This window comes from Physella acuta, unplaced genomic scaffold, assembly GCF_028476545.2.
Source record: "Physella acuta isolate Inbredline_101_S28 unplaced genomic scaffold, ASM2847654v3 ptg000933l, whole genome shotgun sequence".
NCBI lineage: Eukaryota > Metazoa > Mollusca > Gastropoda > Physidae > Physella > Physella acuta.
The window spans coordinates 67,897-95,649 of NW_026732450.1; the positions used below are offsets into that span (position 1 = coordinate 67,897).

Genomic DNA, 27,753 nt, shown 5'->3' on the forward strand with positions numbered 1-27,753 from the left:
ACTTTTAATACTAGTTTTCCGTGGTACGGCGCAACAGCAAGAAAACTAATTAAGAGTTGTAGGCGATGTTTCATTGAAAAAAACTAATATCATCGGCACAGAAAACTGACAATGTGGAGATCGTTTTAAAAAAAAACATGTCATTGATATTAAGACATGTGATTGAAAAGCCTTGAGTTATGGTTTTGACGGATCAGGCATCTCTTCGTGGGGGGGGGGGGGGGGGGGGTGAAATGACGACACCGACGCACATCTACATCCCACACCAAACGAAATATACAAAAAAGGTCAAGGCCTATACTTCAAAGATCAGTGTCCACCCCCCCCCCCCCCGCTCCTCGCTCCTCCGAGAGTTTCAAATGCATCCCAGAAGAAAAATGTCTGAAGGAAACACTGGCTGTTCTTATTACTTTAGGTTCATTTTTTTTCTTGCCATATGGTATTTAAATGGTAATGGAATTTAAACTGTAAACAAACTAGCCTAAGTAGGTCATTGTGACATTCAATGGTATAAATAAATATTTTCCGGGAGAGAGCGGGGCTATACAAAATTATATATATGAACTCAGAAGATGAAAACTACCAAAACACGTTTATGACCAATGTCAACAATGGTGATCACGTACTCAGCCAGCTGTATAAATGCCATTCTAATTTTTTATTATAAATAAACATCCTACGATTGAACCCCCTCCCCCTCTCCCCTACCAAAAAAAAACTTACTTTATTAAAATCCAAACGTTTATTTGAAATATTCAGTAGATTTTGTACTTCGTTGGTTTTCTTTTTTGTACTACTGGTTCAATTTTTGACGAAATGACATCCAAACGTGTTTACCTGTACGTTTAAATCTCAAATTGCGTTTCATTTCCCCCCTCTTTTTTCAGTTATCTGTGTTACTATTAATAAAAACAGAATGCTAATAATAAAAATAAATCAATTATTTCTAAATCAAGGAATACTTTCCAGAATTAGAAATGAATTAAAGTACATTGTCGATGAAATGATGTTTGATGATAAACATCGAGTATGCTACTCTAACAATCAGTAGAGTAGGCGGGTGAATATTGGGAAGGGGTTATAAGCCCTTTCTATGGACCCCCAAAATTTCAACTCACAGCTGATGACAGAGTGTTAGCGTTAGTTCCATGTTCTCAAACTCAAGTTGGTATGTATTATACATACATAGTTACACAAACATACACATAGGGCCTTAAAAAAAAGCACGCATTGGCCGGCTATTGCGTGCATTGGCCGTACTTCGGGCTTTGGCAGTAATATATATATATGCGCGTGTGTGCTAGTATGTGTGGAAACCTCCCCCCTCCCCATAACCAAAGCAATCCAACGCCACCGCTAATGATATTTAGAACAAATCCGTTATCTATAGAGTCAGTTTGTGATTAGACTTTTCAACATCGGGAGAGTGGGGAGGGGGGTTGTAAGCAACCATGTTGTTTTGTAGGAAATGCGATGGTTATCAATTCCATCGTCACCAGTCGTCACATAAAACTAGGCCTCCACTCCCTCCCCCAACATGAATGTTGAATACTAGATGTGTACTGTATACGAAGGGGTTGTAAAAAAAAAGTAACTTTAAGGGGTCTTCAATATAATTACATGAATCCATGGAGTTTAAGCCGATTTTGACCTTCACCTCTATAATTATCAAAATCCGCCACAAAAAGCAAGCTTACTAATATGACGGCAAAAAATTACCAAAATATACTCTAAAATGACAATTATTATAACATTTTCATCATTTTTAAACTAAATAATATATGCTCCGTCGTACCCTCCCCTACATCCCCAGGTAAAACATCTTTCATTATATTTTACCGAGTTAAATGCCAGTCAACCAGTTTTGAGTCTCGTTGACTAGTTCCGAGTGGTTTAAAAATAGTTTCTTTAAAAGAGATAACAAAAGTGATTTTACAATAAACGTTTCCGTTGTAAATTCGCACGCATAACATAATAACAACTAGCACTGACTCAATCGGGCAGCGTAGAGAGAGAGATGGGCATAATATGCTATTGCTTGTTTCAGTAACACACATCGACCAAAATTTGGGCCAAATGTTGCTAAATGTGGCCATAGCTCAAGCCATTAAGGACCCGGTGTCAGCTGCTGGCCAACTCTACGACCCACTGTTTTTATTGGCTGTGACAACTAGTTTTCTCCTGCCACGCCCCTCTCTAGAAATTATAGATTTCTAACACGATGTAAAGGCTCGGTTAACACATTCATTGAGTTGACGAGCGCAATAGTATTAGAAATATATGAGGTGTTTGTATGGCGAAATCGATTATTCGCCCCTGATGGGATCAATAGCCTCACCATGTTTAAAAAAAAAAAATTCCTCTCCCCCGAAATATAAGCATCAGTTGCCTCCCTCAAAACTAAATGTCAAAACCAGTTGCCTCCCCCACAACTAAAATTTCAGCATCAGTTTCACAAGACATGTTCTGATAATTGGTTCTTGTTTCACCTCCTAGATAAAAACTGAGAAACTTCCCATTAATAAATTGTAAAAATTGGAAGGGCATGTATGTAAGTATTTTAAATGTAACATAAAAATTAAATAAGCATCCATCAACATTTTCACCAAACTAAAAACATAAAAGAAATAAACATACAAAGTTCAATTGGTGCATTGTATTGATTTTTATTGTACAAAATCACAAAAAAACAAAATAAGACATTAAAAAACTCAAAATTTAGCTAATTATATATTGAGTTAAAAGCCAACAGAATTTTTTTACCTTTTTGTTGCATGGAGTCCAATAATAGCACAAATAAATAAACCAAACAAGAAGGGTAGGGGCTAGAGTAATCTATTATCATTGTATGTACATCTCCAGACACCATACAAGGTAGACAACAAGAGCCTTGACAAAATTGAACAAAGGGGTGACAACTAGGGAGCTCTGGTTATCCCACCACCCCAACCTGCGGCTCCCCTTCTGTGGGCGGGGGATAAAGTACAACAAACTTAGCACAGCAAAAATCTGGTTTAAGATTAAGTAACTTTAAATTAAGCAATAATCTTCAGTAAACATTTAAAACTATCCTTTTCCATTCATTGATCAAAAGCAGGCCCTGGGATAAAAATACAAACATCATAACAGCTTAATCTTGACTTGCTATGTTATATTTTGAAAAAAAAAACCTAACACATTATTGAAGCACTTATAATTAGAAAAGGTTGCTGGGAATATTAAAGTCAATGCATAAATATAGACAGTAAGTTACAACTGTTAATAGAGAACTAAAAATTGTTCTAGGAAACAAAAAATGGACATGTTTAAATAAGCAATATATGTGTGTACATACACACATGATTCAATAATATACAAATCAAACATTGATAGGGAGAGGTTGCACAGTTAAGTTATATTGGAACAAAGGCTAGGACTCAAAGAAAAAAGATGGGAGGCTATAATTGAATACAAGGATGAGTGGAATTTGACAAGATGGATTAGTTACAATACCATGATCAGTGTAAATGGTTACAAACATCCCACAGAGTATGGTTAAAATATCTCAAAGTTAAGAGGAAAATAAAATCAGTACATTAACTTTATACAAGTAAATACACGGAGAAGTTTTAAAAAAATAAAGGGTTGATGATGACTTGACTTACTGAAAATACCGGTAACTAAAAAATAAAAGGTGAAAAAATCCACCTTTGATATGTAAATCATCCTTGGATGAAGTGTATGAACATTACTGATATGATCAAATGTCTTGTGGAAGTAAACATTATGCATGCAGATACCCAGGGTAAGTAGTTAAAAAAAAAGTAGAGGGGTAAATGAAAAAAAAAAGAATGAATGAACTTCAGCAATATAAATTACAAGCATAAAAGTTGGAATATAAACACTGGTAATCATTGAATAGATCATTGCATTTGCCATTAACTCTAAAAGTTTTAAAATTATTAAGTATTTAATTTTGTTTCAAAGAGTACATTTTAAAAAAGTCTTAGATATAATGAACAGGTTTAATTGAAGTGAAAAGGTTACACATGTATTGTTATGACTTGAAATAGTTCTACTGGAGGGTAACACATTTGTTGTAGTTAAAAAAAAAATGCTGCTAAAAACACAATTTAAAAAAAAAAACCTCATTAAAACAACTATTACATATAATAGGAAGAAATATTGGTCCTATGGGTTTGCCATTAAAAGAATTTATTATAGTAATAAATTTGATTGAGTATAGTGATTAAACCAATCACCCAACATGAATCAATGAAACAATATAAAACTTAGTTACAGTAAGTATAGTATGACATGAATGATACCAGACCAAAACACAGTAGTTCAGTAGAAATGAATATAAAAATGTATTCAACATTTTGTCATCAGGGAATATATGAAACATAAAAAGCTTAGCACCTACCATTATAAATAGTTACAAAAACTATAGTAAGCATTAAATATTGAACCCTCAGAACACTGTAAATGAATATTAACAATAAAAGTCCAGTATTTCATTGAAGGGGGATATACATCTCTCAATTGAAACAAACCAGTTAAAAATTTGCTGACAAAGAGTATTAAAACAAATCACAGGTCACTGTACATCTGTCAGACAATCTAAAAATTGCTTTCACCAAACAAAAAAATACACATCAATTTGGGGAAAGAAAGAGATACTTTTTAAACAAATCCATTATTTTCTGATTTGTTCAATTTGACTTGTATGTTGTTAATTAACCTTTCCTCCAGAAAATAAATATAATCGTTAACCTGCTGTGCACATTGACAACAAGAAAGAAAATATTTACAAACGATTCAATAGAGAATTTGTTAAGAACACTAGTATGATAGTGTAAACACAAAGACAATAAAAGTGAATAAATGAACCATTGCAATATGTATGGTTTTGTTGAGTGACTGCATGTTTATATACAAGCTGCTGATAAAGCATGACAGAAGACAGCCACTGACGTCTAGTAATTCCAACCAATTTTTTTTTGTGTATTAGCAGCCAACAAGATTTGAAAAAGATGAATAGAAAAATCTGTAATAAGAGTATGGCTCACAATGTCGCCATCAGTAATAATCTAACAATCACAATTTGATAGCATTTTTAGGGGGGGAAAAATGGCCAACAATGGAACATAAAAACAAAGTAACAATTTTACAGTGATTTTAATTATGTACCATAGAAGTACTTCAGTAGCATAATCAGCTGTTTCATTTTTCCAGCGTTGTCCTCCACAAAAAAACCAATCCACTTGTTATCAATGTGGCAAATGTCCAGACGAACCATACCTCTCCCTCTCCATAGCAATGTGTCTTTGTAAAGCTTCATGGGCTGCTGCCTGAGCAGATAACTAACAAAATTGAAGAGAAATTAGGCTTGGTATTTTTTATCACTGTCAAAATCACAATTTTAATTATATATGGATCTATGTTAAGAAAAACTCAAATGAGTGGAAAATTTACCTGGTGAGCAAGGGCAGGATCTAAGAAAGGTCCACTTCTACCATACAGCTCCCTCTGGAGCAGCTCCTCCCTGCTTCCAGCTGCCGCAGCTGCTAGCAGTGGATGGGGGACACCAGGTGGCAGAACTGACAATGGGTTGGTGGAGGAAACAGGGACTGAGCCTCCAGGTCCTCCGGCCAAAGGGTCTGCCCCTAAACCAACAAATCAGAGTTTTAATAACCCATGTAACCAGACAAATGTATCAATGATGCTTTAAATTAAATGTATATCTTGTAACACACAATAACCAATATATACACAAATAATGAAAGGGTATTCTAATGTCATTTATAAAACAGTGAACACAATATGTAGACAAACATACAAGTAATTATGTAAGTGAGGTGGTTCAGCATTCAGACATGTACAGTACACGCCCACACAAAAACAGGTTGCTCTAAACTACACAAAACAAAAATTGTACACAGGAATTAAACCCTGGAGTGCTGCTCTATTAATCTGAAAACTGAGTGCTTTAACATGGTCAGTTAAAGGTCTGCTATATACTTCACATTGAACCACCATCTACAACTACACACTTGTTAATACTTTTAAAGCAACAAGAAAAATACTGCACTAAAAATGTGAAAATGAGTATAAAGAAGTGCAATGAAAAAAAAGAGAGAGAAATAATAAACAGACACATTAATTCTAAACAAAAGCTTAAACAAAAACAATCCAACCAAGAAATAAAATAAAACTGTTGCCAATCAAGCTTAGGATATTGGGGTTTATACATCTGGTAGGAGCAATCTCTGATAGATGGATTGATCTAAACTTACGAGAGAACTGATAGATCAAGTGGTTGGGGTCTATGATAGGACGACTCTCCGGCTTTGTGCGGAGGTAGCATTCGTTGACCACCCTCTGCATGAAAACATGCTGTTCGCTAGTAAGGCGTTGTGAGTAATATTGGTATACCATTCGACTGGACAGGTGCTCTGTTGTGTTGGCGCTGGTGGTACTAGCAGCAGCACCATCTGCAACGACAAGGGGGCATAAGTCAATATGGCTTGCAAGAAGGGAGGTACCCTTGCACCCGCCAGCTGCCCTCAGAGTAGACAGCATTAAGTCATTTCTTAGCACCTACTCTCTGTGGTATGTGACTTCCTTGTGGCAAGACTGCAGGATTTACTTTTCTCTCATTTTATTGCATCCATAATTCTAGAAATAATATCAACTTCCTTCTGCCAAGATTTCACTTTGGTTTTTTTCTAAATATTCTTTATAATCATTTCAGTAATTCTGGAAAAAACTGCCTTCTTTGAAAAACTTATGAGATGCTGTATAATAATTCCAGACAAGTAGGTATTTATCAATTGAAAAGTATCTCGCACAAAGAGTGATGAGAAACAAAATTCTGTATGTAAAGCCACAGAAGAAGAAATTATCATGGCAAACGCTAAATCTTTAAAAGAAAGTGAATATCAAGTTCCTGCAAGATTAACACACTAAGGTGATAGGAAAAAGCTTAAGTGGATTAATAAATAAATTGACCAATAATTCACCAAATAATGTGGATAAAACTATTCATGGATAAGTTGGTAACGAGAAAGTAAGTAATAGTTTTGAGATTAATAAGCACTCCAAAGTCTATATCCCTGAAACTGCTGTCATTGTACTCTACCTGGTCCACCTCCTAATGGGTGAGGGTACAGATGGGCATGGGCTGCAAGGGGAAGAGGGAATGCTGGCGGGGCCAGGCCGTGAGCTTGCGCATGAGCAACCGCCTGTGCATGAGCCACCTCTTGCTGGTGCAGGTGTAGGTGTGTGTGAGAGTGAGCATGTGTGTGAGTGTGGGCATGCTGTGTAGCTGCTGCTCCAGCAAGCTGCAGGCGTGCAACTGGGTCATTGGCTAAGGCAGCGTAGCGTTCTCTGTCACGCTCGCGCTCAGCGGCCTGGCGTTCTGCTGCTTGTCGCTCCTGAGACAGACGTTCTACAGCATTAGCATAAGACATTTCAGCCAGTTGAGGTAGGCTGACTGTAAGTCCTGTTTTTTGTTATGTTGGAAACAAAGTTAAATTCTGTACAATTAGCACTGACAATATATAAAAAATAAATTAATTTTTTCTAAATTTTCATTTCCCTCCCATTTAAATTTTTTTACTAAAATTTTCATATCTAGAAAAGCCAAAACAAAGTATACATACCCAATCTATCAAGCTTTTCCCTCTCTCTTGCCAGTAGGTCACTAGCAAGACTAACAGGTGGATACACTCCAGGAAGGTGAGAACCAGCTCCACCTGGGCCACCATGGGGTAACAGGTGGCCAGCAGAGCCTGGTGGGAATCCCATGCGCCTTTGCAAATCTAACCAGTTGGGATCAGTGAGCTGATTGGCTGCACCAGGTGGTAGGAGACGATCCAAACCTAAATATGGGAGGAGTAAATGTTCCATCTCTAAAGGGGTGGAATACATGCAAAAAAACAATTTAACATCTAGAAAAATTTCACTTAGTCCAAACTGATTTTTGCGATGGTGAAGAAATGATGGCAGTGTGTTTGATGTTCAGAAGTTTCAAGCTGAATTACACACTTAAGATATGAGGCATTTTGAAAACAAAGCACACAAAGTAGCAGAAAAGTTCATGGTAATGAAACGATTCATTTTTGTGCATGATATGGTAATCAAAATGTACATGGTAAGTGTAAACATGATTGCAAACATTACTGTTTTAGGCCACCAGTTAACACACTGGCCCTTAACAATCAAACATTTGAACAATCTTGCCATTTTCTGGACTACTACCAAAGAATTAAAAAAAAAATGTATAGAGTATAATGTTGGGTACTACCCACCAGGTTTAAGCTCCATATCCTGTTTCATTTTCTCTCTTAGTTCTAGATCTCTTAGCTCTCTCTCCCTCATCTCACGCTCCCTAGCATCACGCTCCCTCTTATCACGTTCTAATTCCATCTCTAGCCTCTCCCTGGAACCAGGGGGGTACATAAGCCTGTAACTCATCAGAGGGTCCATTTGTGGATGATGGGGTAAGCCAGCCAGGGAATAAGGATTCCTGGATAAGTCTTGTCCAGGGAATCTCAGAGACCAGGAGTCATCCAAACCTTCTCTTGCTGATATGTAAGAAGACATTCAAAATTAGTAAATAGGAACAAAATAAATAAGCACAATTCATTTGTTTGATTAAAAAGTTCAAGTAGCCAAATATATTAATGTAAAATTCATGTTTATTATTATTGTAAAATTATTTTGCATGGAAAAACCAAACTACAGATGTTATATAATTCCAACTAATTCTGTTAGAAATAATTATTTAGCTTAATAAATAAGTGTGTATATAGAGAGGCCTACCATAAACATTATATTGAGGCCTACCATAAACATGTGGTCTAGCATATTCATGTAACTGCCGTAATGCTGGAGTATCTGCAAATGGTCTTGGTGTATGCCTTTCTTGAAATCCTGCACCGACCCCCATGCCATGCTGATGGCCACTACTGGCATTGAGGTTGCTGCTGCTGCTACTACTGCTGGAAGACTTCTGGCCTTCTGATGCGGACATGGCACGAGGAGGTGTCTCTACACGTTTCTGAAGATAATATATTTAGAAAATAATTTTAAAACTAACAGAATTTATTGTAAGTGCATTAAAATCAGAAACTTTTCTCAAGTTTTATTTTTGAATTTTTGGCATTGTTTTGACATTTTTCAAGAAACTAACCTTTTCTTCTTTAATAGCTGATGATTGAGAGGGTTTTCTTGTTCTTTCTTCTCTTTTCTTTGCCAAGTTTGAATCAGCTAATGGCCTAAAAGTGAAGTCAGTACGAGAGCACTGATTTCTCTCGCCTCTATCAAACACTTTGATAAACCTGAAGTGGGTAAAGAAAATAATGACAATTTATTCATTACCTAGAAAACTGCTTTTCTTCTATTATAAGTGAAGTCCTAAAAATCAATCTATAAGTTGAACAAAAAATAAACTATTAAGTCAAACATATTTTATCATTTTTATAGTTAACAGTTATTGATATAGCAATCACTCTTATTGATCTACTTTTTAAAGAAGTGAGCTGTCAGTGTATTAAGTGTTTTGAAAAGAAGTAAAATTTGCTAAGTGATTGCTGATTCATTACATAGGTCACTTTAATTTATTTAAAACGTCTGAGACAAATTTGATTTTCAAGGTCCAACTGTGTTTTTAAAATGCCTTGATCAAAATAGTAATTGGATACTTACAAAGCATTTTTACTCTTGTATATTTCACGGTTACACATAGTTGGCGTAGGACCTGGAGTTGTTGATCCTCGACCATCATCTTCATCCTCATCAACATCTATCTCCTCTACAGTAATGGGCTCCTTCTTGACAAGACTGTCCATGTCTGAACTGGAAGCTGACCTAGCTAAATGGTGACTTGAGTCAGGCATGTGTGACTGCGAGGGATGTAAGGCAGATCCATGGGACTGGTCTGATGACAAATGGGGCTGTGGAACTTGAAGCACTGAGCTTCCGGCATGGTGAGAGAGAGATGAGGAAGACGGGTGATGATGGGAGTAAGGCTGGAATGCTGCTGGCAATGCTCTTGGGTCATCTTTGTGATGCTGTCCTGGTGGTGGTGGATTCAAGCCACTGACCAGTCCGATTGCTCTGGACTCTTGCAGAACACTAAGATTACTGTCCATTCGAGATTCTCTGAGTAGAGCAGATGATTGAAGAGACTCTGAACGATGTGGAGATTGGGGAAGACCCCTGTGATTGTCTTTTGAGTATGGGTCTGGTTTAGAGAGATCTTCTGACTTTGAGCCATCACGAGGGTCAATGACTGTAAGAGGAGGTGGTGGCAATGGTGCAGAGGAGGACAGACTAGGTTGTGAGAAGCTATGAGCCAGCTTAGCTGGATTTTCTGGATGTGGCCGGTGGAGAGGATGAGATGATGAACTCGTGGAGAGATCTGATGCTTTGTCAGATGGCTTCAATGGTGGTGGTGGAGAGTGAGGCTCCTTTTTAATAGGGACTAGGCTTGGGACTGGAGGAGGTTGATGTGGGTTTCCTCCAACAGATGCCACTGACATCGCAACAGATGGATGCAAGTGTGGAGGAAGATGACCGGCCCCATGGGGATTGTAGTAGTATGGATGGGTGTGGTAAGGTGTGTAAGGAACAGATCCAGGGGGTGGTGGTAAGAATGCCCCAGGTGGGGGTACATTTGGCTTCTTATCCTGTTCGTCGTTTAAATCCTGCATTCTGTGAGAATTGATATTGTTATTGCTCACGTTGCTGCTGCTACTGGTTGAGATGACAGTAGAGCGGTTAGACAATGATGAAGATATGACTGATTCCGCAGAAGTCAGGGCTGATGTTGTTTTACTGATAGCAGTAGTTACAGTATTTATATTGGCAGATATGTTCACAGATATGGCTGGGACTGAGAGTTCAGTATGTGGGATAAAAGTCCCAGTAGAAGATGCTCGACTTAATGTTGGAGTAGGTATCACTAGGGGCGAGGTTAAATTGCACGGTGATGGCACAAGGCCACTATGATTGTTATTGGTAATAGTTCCAATATTTGATATATGGCCAGGAGCTGGACCAATTCCTGGTTTGAACACTGGTAATGGTGATGAATGTCTGGGGGGACGATGCTGATGGATATTGGCACCAGATGGCGTTAAAGATGTAGTTGCAGGTGGTCCTGAAGTCACAAGATGGGTTCCAGTTGGCACTGTACCACTGAGGGGTGGAAGTGATGGTGGTATAGTTGGCAACTGCTGCTGGTACTGCTGTGAGGTGAGCAGGGATGACACTGGAGGACCAGATATTGTTTTTGTTGAAGTTGTGAAAACTGCAGTGGTGGGCACAGCAGCCGGAGGAGTGCTTGTTATTTCTGGAGGTGTCACAGGCTTAGCTGCAGCTGATCCAGAGCTAGGTAAGACTGGCAGAGCGATGGCAGTTGGTGGCTGTGGTTGAAGTGGTTTAAAACCACGTTCTACGGAGCTTGGGCTTGAAGGTCTTGAGCTGCTGCTTAGTTCCTCCTACATGTAACATTGGCATTTTTTAAATAAATATCAAGCAAGATCATAAACAGGGGAATTATAGTATGTTTTTTTTAAACACAAACTGCAATGGTATATTCACAGAAAAAATGTTTACTGACCTGATTGTTATCGTCCGAATCAACCTCGTTACCAAGGTCTTCTGTACCAGAAACTGAGCTACTCTCTGTACCTGATTCAGAATCTGACCTCTCCTAAAAGGGAAAACAAATTAAAACAAATAGAATTAAATCATCAATAGATGACAATCAACAGTTGATACATTTTAGCAGAGATAGAGATGACAAAAGCAACAGCTACCTTCAAATAGTAAATATATATTTAATCTATGGTTAAATTGTTAGTGAATGACCATTGTTTAAAAGTGACAGTTTAATAAAACTGACTTTACAAACAACATAAGCTTACCTTTTTCTTCTTTGCAGACTTGGAGTCTTCTTCTGTGTTGATTCTTCTTTTCTTAGCTTTTTCAGAATGATTCTCTTTAGGTTTCTAAAAAATAAACAACATATTTATAGAGTAAATACATAATTTTCAAGTTTAGTGGTAAAAAAATTCTGAGACAGCAGAGTTCACACATACCTGGTTTATTTTTCTATTTTCTTTTTCAACCACTGGGTTATTTGGAGATTTCCTAGCAACTTTATTGTTACTGGGTATTGTTGTAGATGAGTTGGCACTGCTGGGGTTGGTGGCAGCACCTTCTACGTCTGGGCTACTAGTATTGTTTAACTCTTTTTTCTTTCCGTTTGTTGATGACTAAATGAAAGGAAATAAAGTAAAGAAGCTTGCTTAATAGTTGAGTGTAGTAAAACAGTGCCTGGTAAAAAAAAAACCTACTGTATTATTGCTGCGACGTGTGCGCATATTGTGCTTGGAAGGTGTACTCTCCTCGTCCTCTTGGACAGGATTGAACAAGTATTGGTCTGGGCTGGTGCTGGGAGGTGGAGAATCTACCCCTGACTCCTCCCCATACTTCTTGTAAGAAAGGCGGCATTTTGTGCACAGGACACCGCCGTCCTTAGCATTGTGCCAGTCTTTAGAAGCTATGAATATAGATAAGGGATACTTTTAAAAAAGAGCTATGAAAAATAAAAAAAAATGACATCAAATTTTAATATCTCACTATCTAAAGTTGTTTACTCTAGACCCAAAATATAGTGTATATATTTTTCTTCATCACTTGCTTGATGAGGGTAATGCACCAGGGTACAGCAAAGAAATAAGAAGAGTAAACACATCCTCTGTGGTCTGAGACACACAAAAATCAATAGTGGAACCTAAGAATAACTGAGACCTGTAAAAAGGCTTTACTTGTTTCTATCTCTCAGCAATTTGCACTGGTATTATAAGTTTTTCTATACTCCAAGTCTTGCAATGTTTCTATAGCATTATTTATATCTGAGAAAGATTTGAATTTCTTTGCTGCATATTTAATCTCATCTTATTATAATGTTACTGATAGACTTATGCATATAACATATGTAAATTCAATCAAATCCATTTAGTATTAAAACATCATCATAAGGAATGTGTGCAACTATTATAAGAATATCAAAGAAGCCCTGAATTATTGCTTTATTTTGCTAAGTCTAATCAGTCAGCATCAGCCAAATGAAATGGACAGACTATTCTGACCAGACCAGCAATAACTATTAAGTAAACCAGATCATGACAAATTAGCTTTGTTACTGTTGTGTAACTACCCTCAAACAAAAAAAACAGGTTGACATCACCTTTCAACATGTAAAACATGTTTCTAACTTACTTGTGGTGAAGCAGCGTTGACACCTATTAGCTACATCTCGACTTCCATCACTCTCCTCAGACTCTTCCCCTGCTGATTCACTCCCAGTGCTTACTGTAATCAAAATTGACCATGGTCATAAGGTAGGAAGAACATAATACTAGTTTACAAGATATTAATACAGCAACAAGAATCTTTTATTTTGTTACAACTTTTATAGGAGCATTAGCCCTACATCTTAAGGGCATATTGAGAAAACTGAGCTAAAACAGAACCAAGAAACAAAGATAAGCAGGTGAGGAATAATGAGAACCATGAGAATTCAACACTAGCTAAGCTAGTATAAATTAATATTTCATAATCAATACTCAATTAAATATTTATTCGATACAGGTCATAATTTTAGTGCATAGAGCCACATATGTTAAAAAAGTAGTGTTGATAGAAAAAAAAAAACCTAGCCAAAAAATTGTGTAAAAGAGTATTCAACAAACTGAAATTAATAATAATAATAAAAAAAACAACCCCCAAATCAAACAGATTTACAGAGGTCTTGGAGAAATAAATCTAATAGCAATGGCAATACATGATATGGATGAGAAGAGGCAAAGCACAAGTTACTTTTGCAACAAAATCCCTTCAAAAGACGGCAGACATAAAAGCTGACAGGTTATTAAAAAGAGTTGAACAATTAAAGTCAGTCTTAAAACATACTGAGGGCAAGGAAAGAGCGGAGTTGTGGCATTTAAAGCTGAAGGTAAGGTTCTATATTTTATTGTAAACAATTAACATTGTAAGCAGTTGTGGGAATAAAGAACAGGATTTCCTTTACATTTCTAGTTGCTTTAACCATATAACATGTTTAGTTAACACAAGTTTTAATGTTTACAAATCAAAATAATACATTTTATAAACGACTTTCACAAACTTATTTTCAGGCTACCATTTTGAGTACAAAAATATTTTTTCTTTCCCCTTACTGACCTTCGTTATCTGGTTGGTTATTTCTGGGGCTTTGCCTCTTTAGTTGTCTTCTGTGTCTGCTTCTGTATGTAGGTCTTGAATTGTTGGCAGCTGGTGATTTTTTCCAAAAGTAGTAGAACTCAACTAGTTCACTCTGTGGAATAATAAAATTGAAAGTTATATACATTAATAATTTTAAAATATTTTATTGTAGCATTGCAGTTACTGTATAATTTTAAAAAATGCATGTATTGTGTAAGTTAGAATTAAAGGAATCCATGACACAGTAATAGGCTGCAAAAGAAGTAAAGAAATTCAAAGAAATATTGCCAGTCAATATGGTCTTTAGCACTCTTTTGGTATCACAGTATGATGTGTACTAGTTTAACCATTAAATGCTGAATATAGTAATGTGTGGTAAAGGTAGTTTAAATAATAAATTATTGGGGCAAACACAGTGGGAACTGTTTCATAATACAGAAATGTGCTTAAGTGGAACCCATGAGTAAAAATAATTTACTGATTGCAATAATTATGAACTATGAATTGAGAATTTTTACCTCTAAATTATTAGACTTGTAATATAACTTTTTCTTGTTTAATCTAAATGTAACCAAAATCTTGTTCTCTTTAGTGAAGTTAAAAAGAAAGTATGGTATCTTTTTCAAGTTAATTTCTGCAGGTTTTTGGAAAATAATAGGTGCTTTAAAGAAAAATGCAAATGAGCTTCAACCACAAAATATTTCATTTAGATTAAAAAATCATTTTACGGTAGGAGAGAGAAATGCTTTTTAAGAATAATTAGGCCTTTTCAATATCCTCAGTGCGGAGCACACTTTGTTGGCTAATTTACCCCCACCCCCATTAACAACGTAGCACTCGTGCATCTCCTACCCCCAAATTGCAATTTTAGCATTTAAAAAAATAAAAAAAAAGTAATTTCTTTACAAAATTCTAAATGAGTTGGGCCGAGATTAGGTATATTTAAAAAAAAAAAAAAAACTTAGTGGACTATAAGTATATAGATCTAGGCTAATGGACACCAGCGAGAAGTCTCAAAGGTATTTGAGAGGTCCATAAATTAATTTAAAAATCATGCACGGCGTAGTTACAATTAATATGATTATAAAATCCTGCCTGTATGGTTTTTTTCTGACTTTACTAAAGATTGGATGTATTTGATGTTTTTAATATTTTTGGTAACTAAATAAAAATTAAAAAAAAAAAGCAAAAACAATTTGGTTTTCACGTGTAATGGCGACATAAACAATGGCATCCTGCTATTGGATAGGCCGCCATAAATTTTATTGTACACATTGTAAGCTAAAAATAGAAAGCTAGGTCATGGGGTTTAAAATTTGCATTGTTATTTAAAAACTTGATCTGCAAAGATTTTTAAACAAATAGTTACTGTACAGCCAATCAATATTTGTCTTATGAAAGTGAAACATCCGGTTATAACTTAGGCTTGATGAAAATAAATAGAAATGTAGCCTTAAACTCAACTAATTATTTTCAAGTTCTCTAGATTTGCAACTTTTATAACATTTACTCTAAAAATATAAAATTTCTAAATTAATTTTAGGCTTAAGTTTTTTAAAATATATTTTTTTAATGGTCTAAATCTAAAAAGCATGTTTTTATTCCATGTCAACAACATTATGGAAGGAATCTTGTCATCTCGCTGGTGTCCATTGCAAAGTTTATTTAAAAAGGAGATTAAAAATATGTAAATTTTGGTTTAAATACAGGCCTTATTATTTTTTAAAATGTATTGGGCCTAAATATGATGTCTTTCTTTTGAGCCCCACCATCATATAGATCTATCACTTTAGTCTAAATCCCCCTCCAGGAATGTGACTATTGACGATGTGTATTGTGTAATGTAGTGTAACCCGAAGTAAAAATCTAAAGACTGACTAATCATCATATGTAATGCAGGCCTAAGTGATTTAATTGTGGCAGTGCTAGATCTAAATACACTTAGATCTAGACCTCTAGGTATGAATAGCAATTAAAGAAAACCTTGCATTGGTAAACACAAAAGTATCAGTGTCAGTAAAAATAAAGATGGTATGAAACAAGAAGTCACATCAGAGTGTTGATCTCCATTGAACTCTAAAATACTCTTAATTTAATTCTAAACTAGATCTAGAATCTAGATCAGATAGATCTATCTAGAATCTAGATCAATCTTGACTAGATTCTAGATCTAGATCTAGATCTAGAATCTTGATGTAGCCTAGCCCTAAGCTAAACTTAACTTAGGCATAGCCTAGTTTTAATAATGAGATCAAATCTACTCAGACCAGAGTAGAGTAGAGACTAGATCTAGATCTAGACGTCACTAGAGTAGAGAGATCTAAGTTCTAGATCTAGAATCTATCTAGATTCTATTCTAGATCTAAACTTAGGCAAATATGCTTGCCTGTAGCCTACCTTTTAAAATACACAGCAGCTTCTGAAATAAACGGGGCTGATAGGCTACAGAAATAACTCAACGACCTTGTTTCCTTGTTATCGCTACACACGTTCAGTGCACCAAAACTCGATTTATTTCTTTGAAATATTCACACAAGACAAAATAATCCACGACACAAAAGAATATCGTTTAGACTAAATGTAAACGTTTATGATCTAATAACGATACTCTAATATTCCAACGAAATACACTTTACACAACCCAATTTTCAATTTCTGGCCACTACAACACGAAGCCTAGAACACCAATAACATAACATGCTCTGAGTTTCGCTATCGGCTGGCGGGCGAACAATTCAAGATGGCGACGACCTGACATAGCAGCCGAACAACGATCTATAACAGCTCGGCGCATTGAGAGCCTGTAGTGAGGCTTGGGTTGGACTAGGTGTTTGTCGGTGTAGTATTGTGTCAGGGACCCAGGGATTTTTAGAAAAGGAGAATACTTGGGGCTTAGCTCTTTTCAAAAACCTTCCCGTGGCTAGAGGGGAGAGGGGGAAGAGATGGGGTAAATGTTGAGAGAATAAGGGGAAAAGACAAACCGCCGTGTTTCGCGTGTATGGTGTAAGACCGAGAGGCCTCGGATTAAATTTTCTTGGCCTCCAAGCTCCAAAGGGACGCCATCAGGCAAACTTGAAGCCAATGACAGGCGGTGGAATAATGTTTGTACAGCGCTACACCCATTTTTATTGTATCCGTACACGACACAGGCGCTGTTTACCCCTTCAAAAGGAATGATTTTAACACAATAAACAAAATCTGGAGCACCGTCTAGCCCAGAGCTGCTCAGCACATTTCTCGTCTACTGAGGCTGACTCAAAGATAAACAATCAGTGAACGATTAGGCCTATGGGAGAATACAAATATTTAATTATTTACAGGCTCTCGTTAAAAAACAAAACAACAACCAAATCGGCATATCATATTCTTAAAAAAAACGATCAGTTATAAAATTAAAATCCTAATTATATTTCCAAACAACCAACAACTTAAGCCATCCCATAACAAATAACACTTTTTAAAACACATTTTAGCTCCTGATATGCTATATATATATAGTCTATACGCCAAAAGTATATTTGTTTAGCTTTAGTATATAGGCTACAGTAACAAATCACCCATGCACCATCTTTAAGGATCCCACACCCATGTTCTCTAATACAACAAATGTACAGCTGACATCTTCACAGACTTTGTGGGCGTACACGCGGCTGGAGGATAAAGGGGATACTTCTAGATTTAGCGACGGTACGCCTAAGCTCCTTTGGTGATTGTTGCCGATGAATGACTTTCTCGATAATGGGTTTGTCACCTCAAGACAATGGTGTTGCTATGGTCACCCCCTGGTAAAACGGTACCACCACAGCATTGTGGTTTGGGACTTCCATCTTTGAGAAAACACTTGTTATTGTGTGGTGGTTATGTCGAGGCTGCCTGCCATACTTATGTTACGGAGCTAGTCTTACCATGGACACCCCTAGACAAAGAAACGTTTTAACCGTGTCTACCGCAGTTCAATGAAGGGAGAGAAAAAAAAATCCACGCCCTACTGTAGTGAAACTTTAGTTGGGAAGTCTGAATAAACACGAGACGGGGCGATAAGATATAAACTCCGGAAGTGAAGACTTTCACGCAACAACCGGAACATGAGTAGACCAGGTGCTACCAAGGAAACCAGAAAACGTTACATTTAATCAGAAGAAGGGAGGGTATACATCCACAGCAATTAAATAATTTCAAGTATAATTCACCTCACCCCATACCCCAATATTATTATTAATGCAATGCCGCTAATATCTAGATCTATACAGTTTAAAAGAAAGTTTGAGTTTGGGAACAAAATACCATGGTACAATATAAGTAAGATGTATCTAACTAGGGGTTTGCTATATCGTACCGACCATAATAATTAATATAACGTCCATCCTAATCCTGTAAGGTGTGGGGCGGTTTATCATATTGTGATTTAAGGGATGGGGTGTTGGTCAAGAGTCCAGTTATATCGTTTTCTTTTATAATTCGATACTTTTTAAAAAGAATTTCGATATTAATTTTCGGTTTAATGGTTCATTTCCCAAAACCTTACCCGGACTGTTTAGGTTTGGGAACAGTAATAATTTTGGGTCAAACATAATAAGTGTACGATACTTAGGCTAAGCCATATGTACAGTATATTACAGTATACACACTGATGATTGATTAACCCACGAGAAAATGAAAACAGATGAAAACGGTTCAAACAATGCCCGAGTACCAACCCCAAAGCCAACACACGAGTCAGCCAACACTATTATTTTTAGACCCAACGGTTAGATCACCGAGTCAACCCACAACATGGGCGCTACCATTTTCACCCGGATCACGTGACGTCCTCGGGGAGCTACCATTCCATTGGCTCGTGTGACGTCTTACAACAAACCGAACAGAAGACGACAAACACCGACTCGATACCATCGTTAGACAATTACCGCGGAGCTTATTTTCTTTAGATACTTGAAACTCGATTCCAAACAGGTAAAATGACGATCTGATTGGACTATTTCGCAGCTCTGGACAAGGCAGGGGGAATAACAACGCTGCCATTACGCTCCAACCAAGAGCAATAAGCCATTCAGGCAAGTCGATAACATCGGCTCAATAGTGAAACGTGGCGAACAGCCGTGGTGTTGTATTCTCGATTACAAGCTTCATTAGGGTGGCGTTGTGCTTTGTTCATTTTTTTTTTGAAAGAAGGCCAGAGCCTCGATTTGAAAATATTTTTTTTTACTTGTTATTGTAGGCATAAATGCAGAAAAAACAAATGATTAGTTGTAGGCAGAAAAACAAGAAATGATTAATTAATCTGAGTTGTAGTAAATACAGTTTAAAAAAAAAGACAAGTTAGAGGGTAACAACTTACACGATTGATAAATTACAAAATAATTTTAAATCATGCAATTAACTGCAACCTTTTACATGACACTACGAGAATCCATACATACAACTCACAGAATCCTGTAGCATTGTCCTATCTGTACCCTGACATTTGATCACACTTCAAGCACAAAACACATTTCAAGTCCATTAACTTTCACCCCCCCCCCCCCCCCTCATCTAAATGGACTAGTCGAAAACGCTGCGCGCGCAGCTCTAAATAAAATTTAGTGAAACTAAAGCGACGTTTAGAGAGTAATGTAAAACTGTTATTATCACTTGTAAAATTGATATCGTGTTTTCAGTTAAGCCTCATCTTAAAGCAGCCCCATTTTATATGCAAATAAAAAAAACCTGAAGCAAATCAAGCTTTGGCACACATTTTATTGGTTGTTTCCCCTTGAACGTCTTTAAAAAAAATGAACCGACTTTTTAGGCTGGAATAAAATCTTTTGATAAGATGCAATTTGCTTCCTAACTATTTGCACAACGTTCGCTAAAGCTCGTGAGATGGCAGGATATTTAATTAATATGCAAGTACGCACTTGTTTATACTTGGTTTGTAAATTTATAAAAAAAATAAAAGGGGAGAATTAAATGATAAACAGTAAAGTAAAGGTTTAACTTTAATGGATATAGGTTTAGCATTGTGATGGATGTAGGTTTGTTTTATGGGGTTTTAGTTTAAATGATGAATTTAAGAAATTATGTAGGTTTAAATTAGACGGAAGTAAAACTGATGTAGGTTTAAAATGGATGTAAAAAAAAAAAGATGTAAATCAGCAGTTCACAAGTGTTTGATTAGTTTAGAGAAGAAAATCTCTTGATGTTTGTAGTTTCTGGAGATAACTTAGTTCTGTGGCTGATCCGGATGTGAGTGCGAGGCTCTACTGATACACGGCGAAACCTCGAGATAAATTAGTTCTGTATCCGTTCATGGTGGCATTGCGAGGCTCTGATACTAGGTGGGCTCTACAGATACTAGGTGGGCTCTACACATACTAGGTGGGCCCTACAGATACTAGGTGGGCCCTACAGATACTAGGTGGGCTCTACAGATATTAGGTGGGCTCTACAGATACTAGGTGGGCTCTACAGATACTAGGTGGGCTCTACAGATACTAGGTGGGCTCTACAGATACTAGGTGGGCTCTACAGATACTAGGTGGGCTCTACAGATACTAGGTGGGCTCTACAGATACTAGGTGGGCTCTACAGATACTAGGTGGGCTCTACAGATACTAGGTGGGCTCTACAGATACTAGGTGGGCTCTACAGATACTAGGTGGGCCCTACAGATACTAGGTGGGCTCTACAGATACTAGGTGGGCTCTACACATACTAGGATGGGCTCTATAGATACTAGGTGGGTTCTATAGATACTAGTTGGGTTCTATAGATACTAGTTGGGTTCTATAGATACTAGGTGGGTTCTATAGATACTAGGTTAAATAAACGGTCACCTTTTAACATTGGAGGCCATTGACAGGGAATGGAGGTACAAAGAGATTGGAGGGGGGGGGGAGAGAGAGGCCCAGAAGAAGTGATTAGAATGAGGAAAAATAAGAGATGGAAAGAAGACGAAATATGAGGGTTGGGAGAACTAAAGAAAGTGGCAAGAGAAGGGAGAAATCAAGTGGATTAGAAGAGACGAGAATCTAGCAGGGAGGGGGTAAGATAAAATGGGGGGGGGGGGGGGAGGAATAGATGCGAAGAAAGAGGGTTTGGGAAGAAGAAATAATGGAAGAGAGAAGAGAGGAGAGCTGGGAAAAAGAACGGGATTGGATGCCTTCTGACAAAAGAAAGGGAGGTAAGACGTTAGCTAAAAACCCGTTTTTTTATGCCCCCTTGTTAGCTAAATGTCAAAGAATTCTTACAAGAATCTCCGCTACAAAAGTCATCCACCGATTGTGTAAAAATCAAAGCCGAGGCGGGAGGCGAGAGATCTACAACAGATGAGTGTTATTGTTGGACTTGCACTCGGTGCCAGCCTCTAAAGGTCAGGATAAATGAGCTACCTAACGCACGGCCTTATACGTGTACGGAGTAGTCACGTGACCTGATTCCACAGGCCTAGTGTGACGTACGAGTCTGTTCCTATATTCCCAGGTTAGGTGTGAGATGATAAAGTTACGCCACAAGAAAACAACATACATATACATGTACTTAAGTATCGACTATAAAAAAAGATTGTATATATATATATATATATATATATATATATATATATATATATATATATATATATATATATATATGTAACTAGGGGAAGTTACCAGAGACATAAGAACGCAGTACAGCGCTGTCAACTTTGACACGACTGATGCAATAACACAGGTGTTGGCTGATAACGATCAGAAAGCCAAGGCGTAGTATCTTGGGAAGCGATACGATAAGAACGCAATACGGTCTGTCAACTTTGATGTGACAGGATGCAGATGGCTTATTAAATCGGACTGTACGACAGAAGCGGCGTAATTAACATTCTGATGCAACGATTAGAATCGATTACGATTACGATTATGATAGAACCGAATACGATTACGAATACGAAGGAGATAAGATAGGAAGGCGACAGTTGAGAAGGGAAAGCCGAACTGTAGAGACGTGTTGAGTAGGAGAGTGGCAGTATCAAGTTGGTTATTGAACGGGTTAGCCGTATTGTGTTAAGAAGGACGATAGACATGTGCATTCAGTTATGTGAAGACTAGTGAGGACTGTTGGGGGTCAGTTGATTCAGACTATTATTGTGAAGCATTCCTTTTGATTCATTATATTATTGTGAAGCATTTCTTTGATTCATGTAATAAAAGGATCAATAGCGAACCTGCATCTTCGAGTATCTATACTGTGGTCGATGTTGTGTAGAATGAGTGGTTAGACTCGGTAACATTTGGCGTTGTCGAGCAGAACTCGTTAACATTTGGCACTACAGGCAAATAGTCTCGTTACATATATATATATAACCCAGTCATATTTGATGCAGGAATCTTGTGGTTAGTAATATTGGGGGTGGGGGTGGTATGCAACCTTCGAACAGGACGTCGCCTAATTTTTTTTTAAATAAGCATGGAAAATGGGGTGGTGGACACTGGGAAATAGAAAGTCACGGTGACACCTCCAGGCTCAGGTGTTGTCGGGTGTAGCTAGGGAACACTGGACCCCCCCCCCCAGGTGTGTTGTTTCAAAGTATTCTTTGAGGATTATACTTAAATGCCGTTTAGATGTCACTTTAGCAGTGAACCAAATTACACAAGGTTGTTTCTTAAGCTGATTTTTATCTAATTATCTCAAGCTTTTTCTACCTTGAAATCCTAAAACTATTTTTATCCAATTACCTTAATCTGTTTCTATCCACCTACCCTAAACCTGTTTATCTGATAATCCCCAACCAGATTACCTACAGCTGTTTCTACCCACCTACCCTAAACCTGTTTATCTGATAATCCCCAACCTGATTACCTACAGCTGTTTCTACCCACCTACCTTAAACCTGTTCATCTCTACCCTAAACCTGTTTATCTGATAATCCCCAACCAGATTACCTTCAGCTGTTTCTACCCACCTACCCCAAACCTGTTTATCTGATAATCCCCAACCAGATTACCCCCAGCTGTTTCTACCCACCTACCCTAAGCCTGCCTCCAGCTGCCACTTACGTTTGATCTGAGAAGACGTTTTAACACACAGACAATCAACACGTTTAAGCAGGTAAATAAAACAGACTGCCGTTTAAAAAAAAAACCAAACTCGCTGACTACTTATCCTAGTCGTTGTGAGCCAAACGATGAAAGACATGGTTAACACAGGGGGAGGGGGTTGTAGTGGTGTAACAGCAGGGGGAGCCGCAGGGGTGTACACGGGCAGGAGGGCGCCACTACAGTGCTGTATCTTCCTATCGTTAAACAGCAGTCCGTGTAATCAACACAGTTCGGTTAGATGGCAAGTGATGGATTCATTTGCTGACACACCTAAGGCTTCTTTATGCCCAGAGGAGTATGGAATGCCGAAGGTGTCATATATTTGTAATTTGTATCTATCACCAGGCCAGGGCGATGCGAGGAAGGGGGAGTCGGATGTTGGGTTTTGTTTAACAAACATGCATTTGTTTTACTTCATTGTGTAGTGACACAAGAGACTTAAGACAAATGACGGTGCAGTTTTGTGTGTGAAGAGCCCCCCCCCCCACCTCATCATTTCACCAGGCATCCGTGGACGTAGAGCTAAGTAGGTTGGGATTCAAACGAAAAATCTGTAGCAATGTTTTTAAAACACAAAACCTTTAAATAAACAATTTGGTACAGCTAATGTTTACAAAACGTATACTTAAGTGATGATAAAATAACAACGTTCCCCGAAACCTAAAGCCAATACAGAGTTGACTAGCACCCGCTCAACAGTGGGCGGGGAGATTAATATAAACAGGTGCAATAGGAGGGATCTTCAACTGCTTTCTTTAACGTCTATCAATGTGTGGATGTGTTTAGCATTATCACTTAGCAACACACGACCAACACATCACAAGGACAACAACTCAAACAGCAAACTGCCAGCACATCATATGTGTACCTTGATGCCCACGTTTAAAATTCCTGAAAATGAAATGTCCAGAATCGTCTTTAAACAGCATCAAAGTGCAACCCCCCATCCTGGAATTTTTTTGATGCAGGAAAAAAAAGAGAGAGAGAGAGGGTGGGATGAAATACCTCCCACCTGGATAAACCCTTGCACCGTGTGGCACCACTGAAACAGAACACCGGTAGTTGACTACAGCTCCTCGAGCCGATTACACCGTTTACCAGGTAATAGCCAGGAAGAATTCCAAATGTACACAAGCAGACGTGAAGTTTAAAAAAAATAAAAATTTACCGCGAGTGGTTGAAGAGAAAACAAACTGGCCGAGCAATAAAGATATTGTGGCTCCACGTTACACAGAGCGCCACTGGAAACCTGGAAGAGGAGGGAGCGTGTTTCGCTTCTCGTGTCTGGAAAAATATTCCCTCGCGCGCGTCTAAGTCCCGGACAGGGATGAAAATAAATAGCTCGTAAAGCAAAGACACTTGGGCTAATGTTAATACCATGACAAGCTGCAGGAGGGGGGGGGGGTGTTGGACGTAGATAAATGTATAGAAAGTTAAACATCAATAGGGAGGTTTAAGAGTGAGACACAAGTTGGTCTTTGAGAACAGGTTTTTTAAGTGTCTTAAACGGAGTCATGCAGGGGTAGACAACCAAGGTAATAGATGGTAGATTAATAGAATATTTTTTTTTCCAGCAGAGTTGTCTTTAAGATGTAGCAGAAATACTTGTAACTGGGTTTGCTGATATTTTCTTTAAACATCAAAGGAAAGATAATTTCAACAAAAAACGGACAGGGGCGGGTAATTTAAAAAAAAAAAGACTTACCGTATCCTTGTGAGGTAAATGTTCTTTCCTGATCTTGAAGAAGTTTTTGCCTAGGTGTCGAAGACCTTTGGCAAAGCGTTTCTGTGGGGAGTACAATAACAAAATATTGAGTTTAAGACCTAAAAATGGTAACCAAAGGCTTTCATACATGATGGCACACCAGTCGGACATTTACATGTAATTACATCGAATCATGGACAAGGGCATCATATATACATCTAATAACTTGATGCGTACACACAGTGTACACATTGTACATATAAAACAAACATGGCGAGTATATCCAGATACTGTACACAATTAAAAACTATTTTTGTCTCTTCACTTCAGTCAATTATTACTAAATCTAGACTTTAAATAAAATATTTAACTGAGAGTATGCCGTAATGCATCTACAGTATTCCTGTACATATGTATTTTCATACATAAGTAAATAAATCAACCCTCAACCCCTCCCCCCCAATTCCACACATCACTATATTCTGAAACATGGGAGATAATCACCGTGACCTTTACCGCGACAAGCAGCTACTAGCTGTCAGCTAATGCATCAAGCCCACGGGCATTTTGATCGTTAAGGTTTTCACCTTTGATTAGTAGGCCTAGCGGTAATTTAGATGTTCATCGCCCTCACAAAAACCAACCAATGGAAGCTCCCCCCCCTCTCTCACAAGGGTTGGGTTCGCGCCTGCTCGCTTTTTCCTCCCCCCCGACAGTTACGACTTATGCATCTGGATAATAACGGCACTCGAGTGATCTCCCTTGGCCCCTCAGGGCCTACCGGATGTTAATAAAGGAAAATCATCAGCGGTCACCAAACAAGGGGCGAGAACTTTGGGCAGACAAGCATCAATATCTAGGGGTGCTTGATCGATAGGCCTTCTCGCCAAGCGGAGACAACTTTTATTCTTAGACGGGGAGAGAGGGGAAAAAAGCGTTGTCGTTGGGGGGAAAAAAAAGGAGAAGGGAGGTGGGGAGAATAGGAAAGGGAAGATGAGGACAGTGACGTTAAAATAGCAGTTACAAAGCTGGTTACTGCAGAAAGCTGCTGAGAAAAAAATAAATTGACAAGATATGCTTGAAACAGATGAAGAGGAGTTAAAATATTGACAGTTGAACCTCGGGGAGAGATATGGGGGGGGGGGGGGGGGGGGAGAGAGAGAAGGGAGAAACTGATTATGAAAAAAAAATTTAACATAAATCAAAGTCTCTCTTTCAAATCCATACACTCCGTGCATCTCAGCCGGTGACTTTTATTTTGCGAGGAATGTATTGGTTTTCACAGACATGGACTTCTAAAAAAATGGAATCGTACTGCAAGTAAAAAATCTCTTAACGTCGACTGGGGTAGTAAGCTTGACAAATGACAGAACCGCTGGGCCCGAGAACATGAAATATTCATTGGAAGATTTAGTAATGGTGGCTGTGGGGGTTTTCACGAGATGCCAGCAAACACGAGATGCCGGTAAACACGAGAGAATCTTGGCAGGACGGATCCAGATAAATGACGTCAAATTAGAGCCGGATTAAGCTGGTTTACAAAGCTTGTGACATCAGGGGAAATTCCAAGATGGCCGACATTCAGAAAATGAAAAGATTCTTAAAAAAAAAAAATATTTAAAGCAATACGCGTGCACCTGATGCCCCAGCCTGAGTGAGTTGAACTGACAAGCTCGACATTAGCTCTCAGTAAATCAGTAGATAAAATAAAACAATGCCTCCCCCTATCCTTTAGTCTACAGCATACTCGACAGAAAAAATAACCCTCAACCACATTCTCGTTTTGACTTGATCCGATGGTGTCTTAACAAACGAGGCAGACTAATTTATGTGTTTAACGGTTACTCGGGGGGTTAGGGTGCGTGGGGGGGAGTGATTTAACCTTTCATGTACATCCGGTTCAATGAAACAAATCAACAATCGATACAAATCTTCCTGCCTGTGAATATCTCTGTATAAAGCCGTTTGTTGACGTAATGCCTGCTGCTAGACGTATTACTGCAGTCAAAACGGCCGGGTGAGGTGAGGTGGGGAGGGTGGGAGGGTCCTCGCTGGAAATGAGGTCAGTGATTTGATTGCTTATTCCGATCACGTGATAAAGATCGATCGGTCTTCTCGGTGGGTATAAGGGACTTTAGCCCAAGTAGAAGATGTGAGTGTAAGGGACTTTAGCCCAAGTAGAAGATGTGGTGAGTGTAAGGGACTTTAGCCCAAGTAGAAGATGTGGTGAGTGTAAGGGACTTTAGCCCAAGTAGAAGATGTGAGTGTAAGGGACTTTAGCCCAAGTAGAAGATGTGAGTGTAAGTGACTTTAGCCCAAGTAGAAGATGTTAGTGTAAGGGACTTTAGCCCAAGTAGAAGATGTTAGTGTAAGGGACTTTAGCCTAAGTAGAAGATGTGATGAGTGTAAGGGACTTTAGCCCAAGTAGAAGTACAATTGTGTGTGGGGTGTAATGGTCTTAAGCCCAAGTAAAATTGTGAGTGGGGTGTAAAGAAGAAGAGTAGAAAGATGGGTGTTGATTTCAACTGAATGCAATGTCACGCCATCTGACGATAAACTGACCACATCAACTGACCACTGGAACCACCAGATTGGTGCTAGGGACTAAAAGTCCGCGTAGAAGCCACGAGGAGCCATATCACGTCACCGGACAATACCCTGGCCACAATTTACTGGCCACCGAGGCCACCAATACAGTGGCCACCGGTGCCACAATTTACGACACAACAGACC

General features: G+C 38.2%; 1 protein-coding gene across 6 annotated transcripts in view; it reads right to left on the reverse strand.

Moving 5' to 3' along the window:
- Positions 1-2,645: 2,645 nt before the first annotated feature.
- The window catches only part of LOC131953597 (arginine-glutamic acid dipeptide repeats protein), a 167,417-nt gene continuing 142,309 nt past the window's right edge, over positions 2,646-27,753 (reverse strand). For 3 of the 6 annotated variants that reach the window (XM_059316838.1, XM_059316839.1, XM_059316844.1), the window contains 15 exons: positions 25,021-25,101; positions 14,242-14,374; positions 13,279-13,371; positions 12,351-12,556; positions 12,093-12,269; positions 11,919-12,002; positions 11,612-11,704; positions 9,694-11,489; positions 9,179-9,326; positions 8,809-9,046; positions 8,295-8,570; positions 7,647-7,895; positions 7,124-7,486; positions 5,458-5,648; positions 2,646-5,345 (listed from right to left, as the gene is read on the reverse strand). In XM_059316838.1, the coding sequence (XP_059172821.1) occupies positions 5,253-5,345; positions 5,458-5,648; positions 7,124-7,486; positions 7,647-7,895; positions 8,295-8,570; positions 8,809-9,046; positions 9,179-9,326; positions 9,694-11,489; positions 11,612-11,704; positions 11,919-12,002; positions 12,093-12,269; positions 12,351-12,556; positions 13,279-13,371; positions 14,242-14,374; positions 25,021-25,101 (4,221 nt within the window). In that variant the 3' untranslated portion in view covers positions 2,646-5,252. Of the gene's footprint in view, positions 5,346-5,457; positions 5,649-6,278; positions 6,477-7,123; positions 7,487-7,646; positions 7,896-8,294; positions 8,571-8,808; positions 9,047-9,178; positions 9,327-9,693; positions 11,490-11,611; positions 11,705-11,918; positions 12,003-12,092; positions 12,270-12,350; positions 12,557-13,278; positions 13,372-14,241; positions 14,375-25,020; positions 25,102-27,753 lie in introns of all 6 variants that reach the window. The other 3 variants (XM_059316841.1, XM_059316842.1, XM_059316843.1) reach the window with 3 other exon arrangements.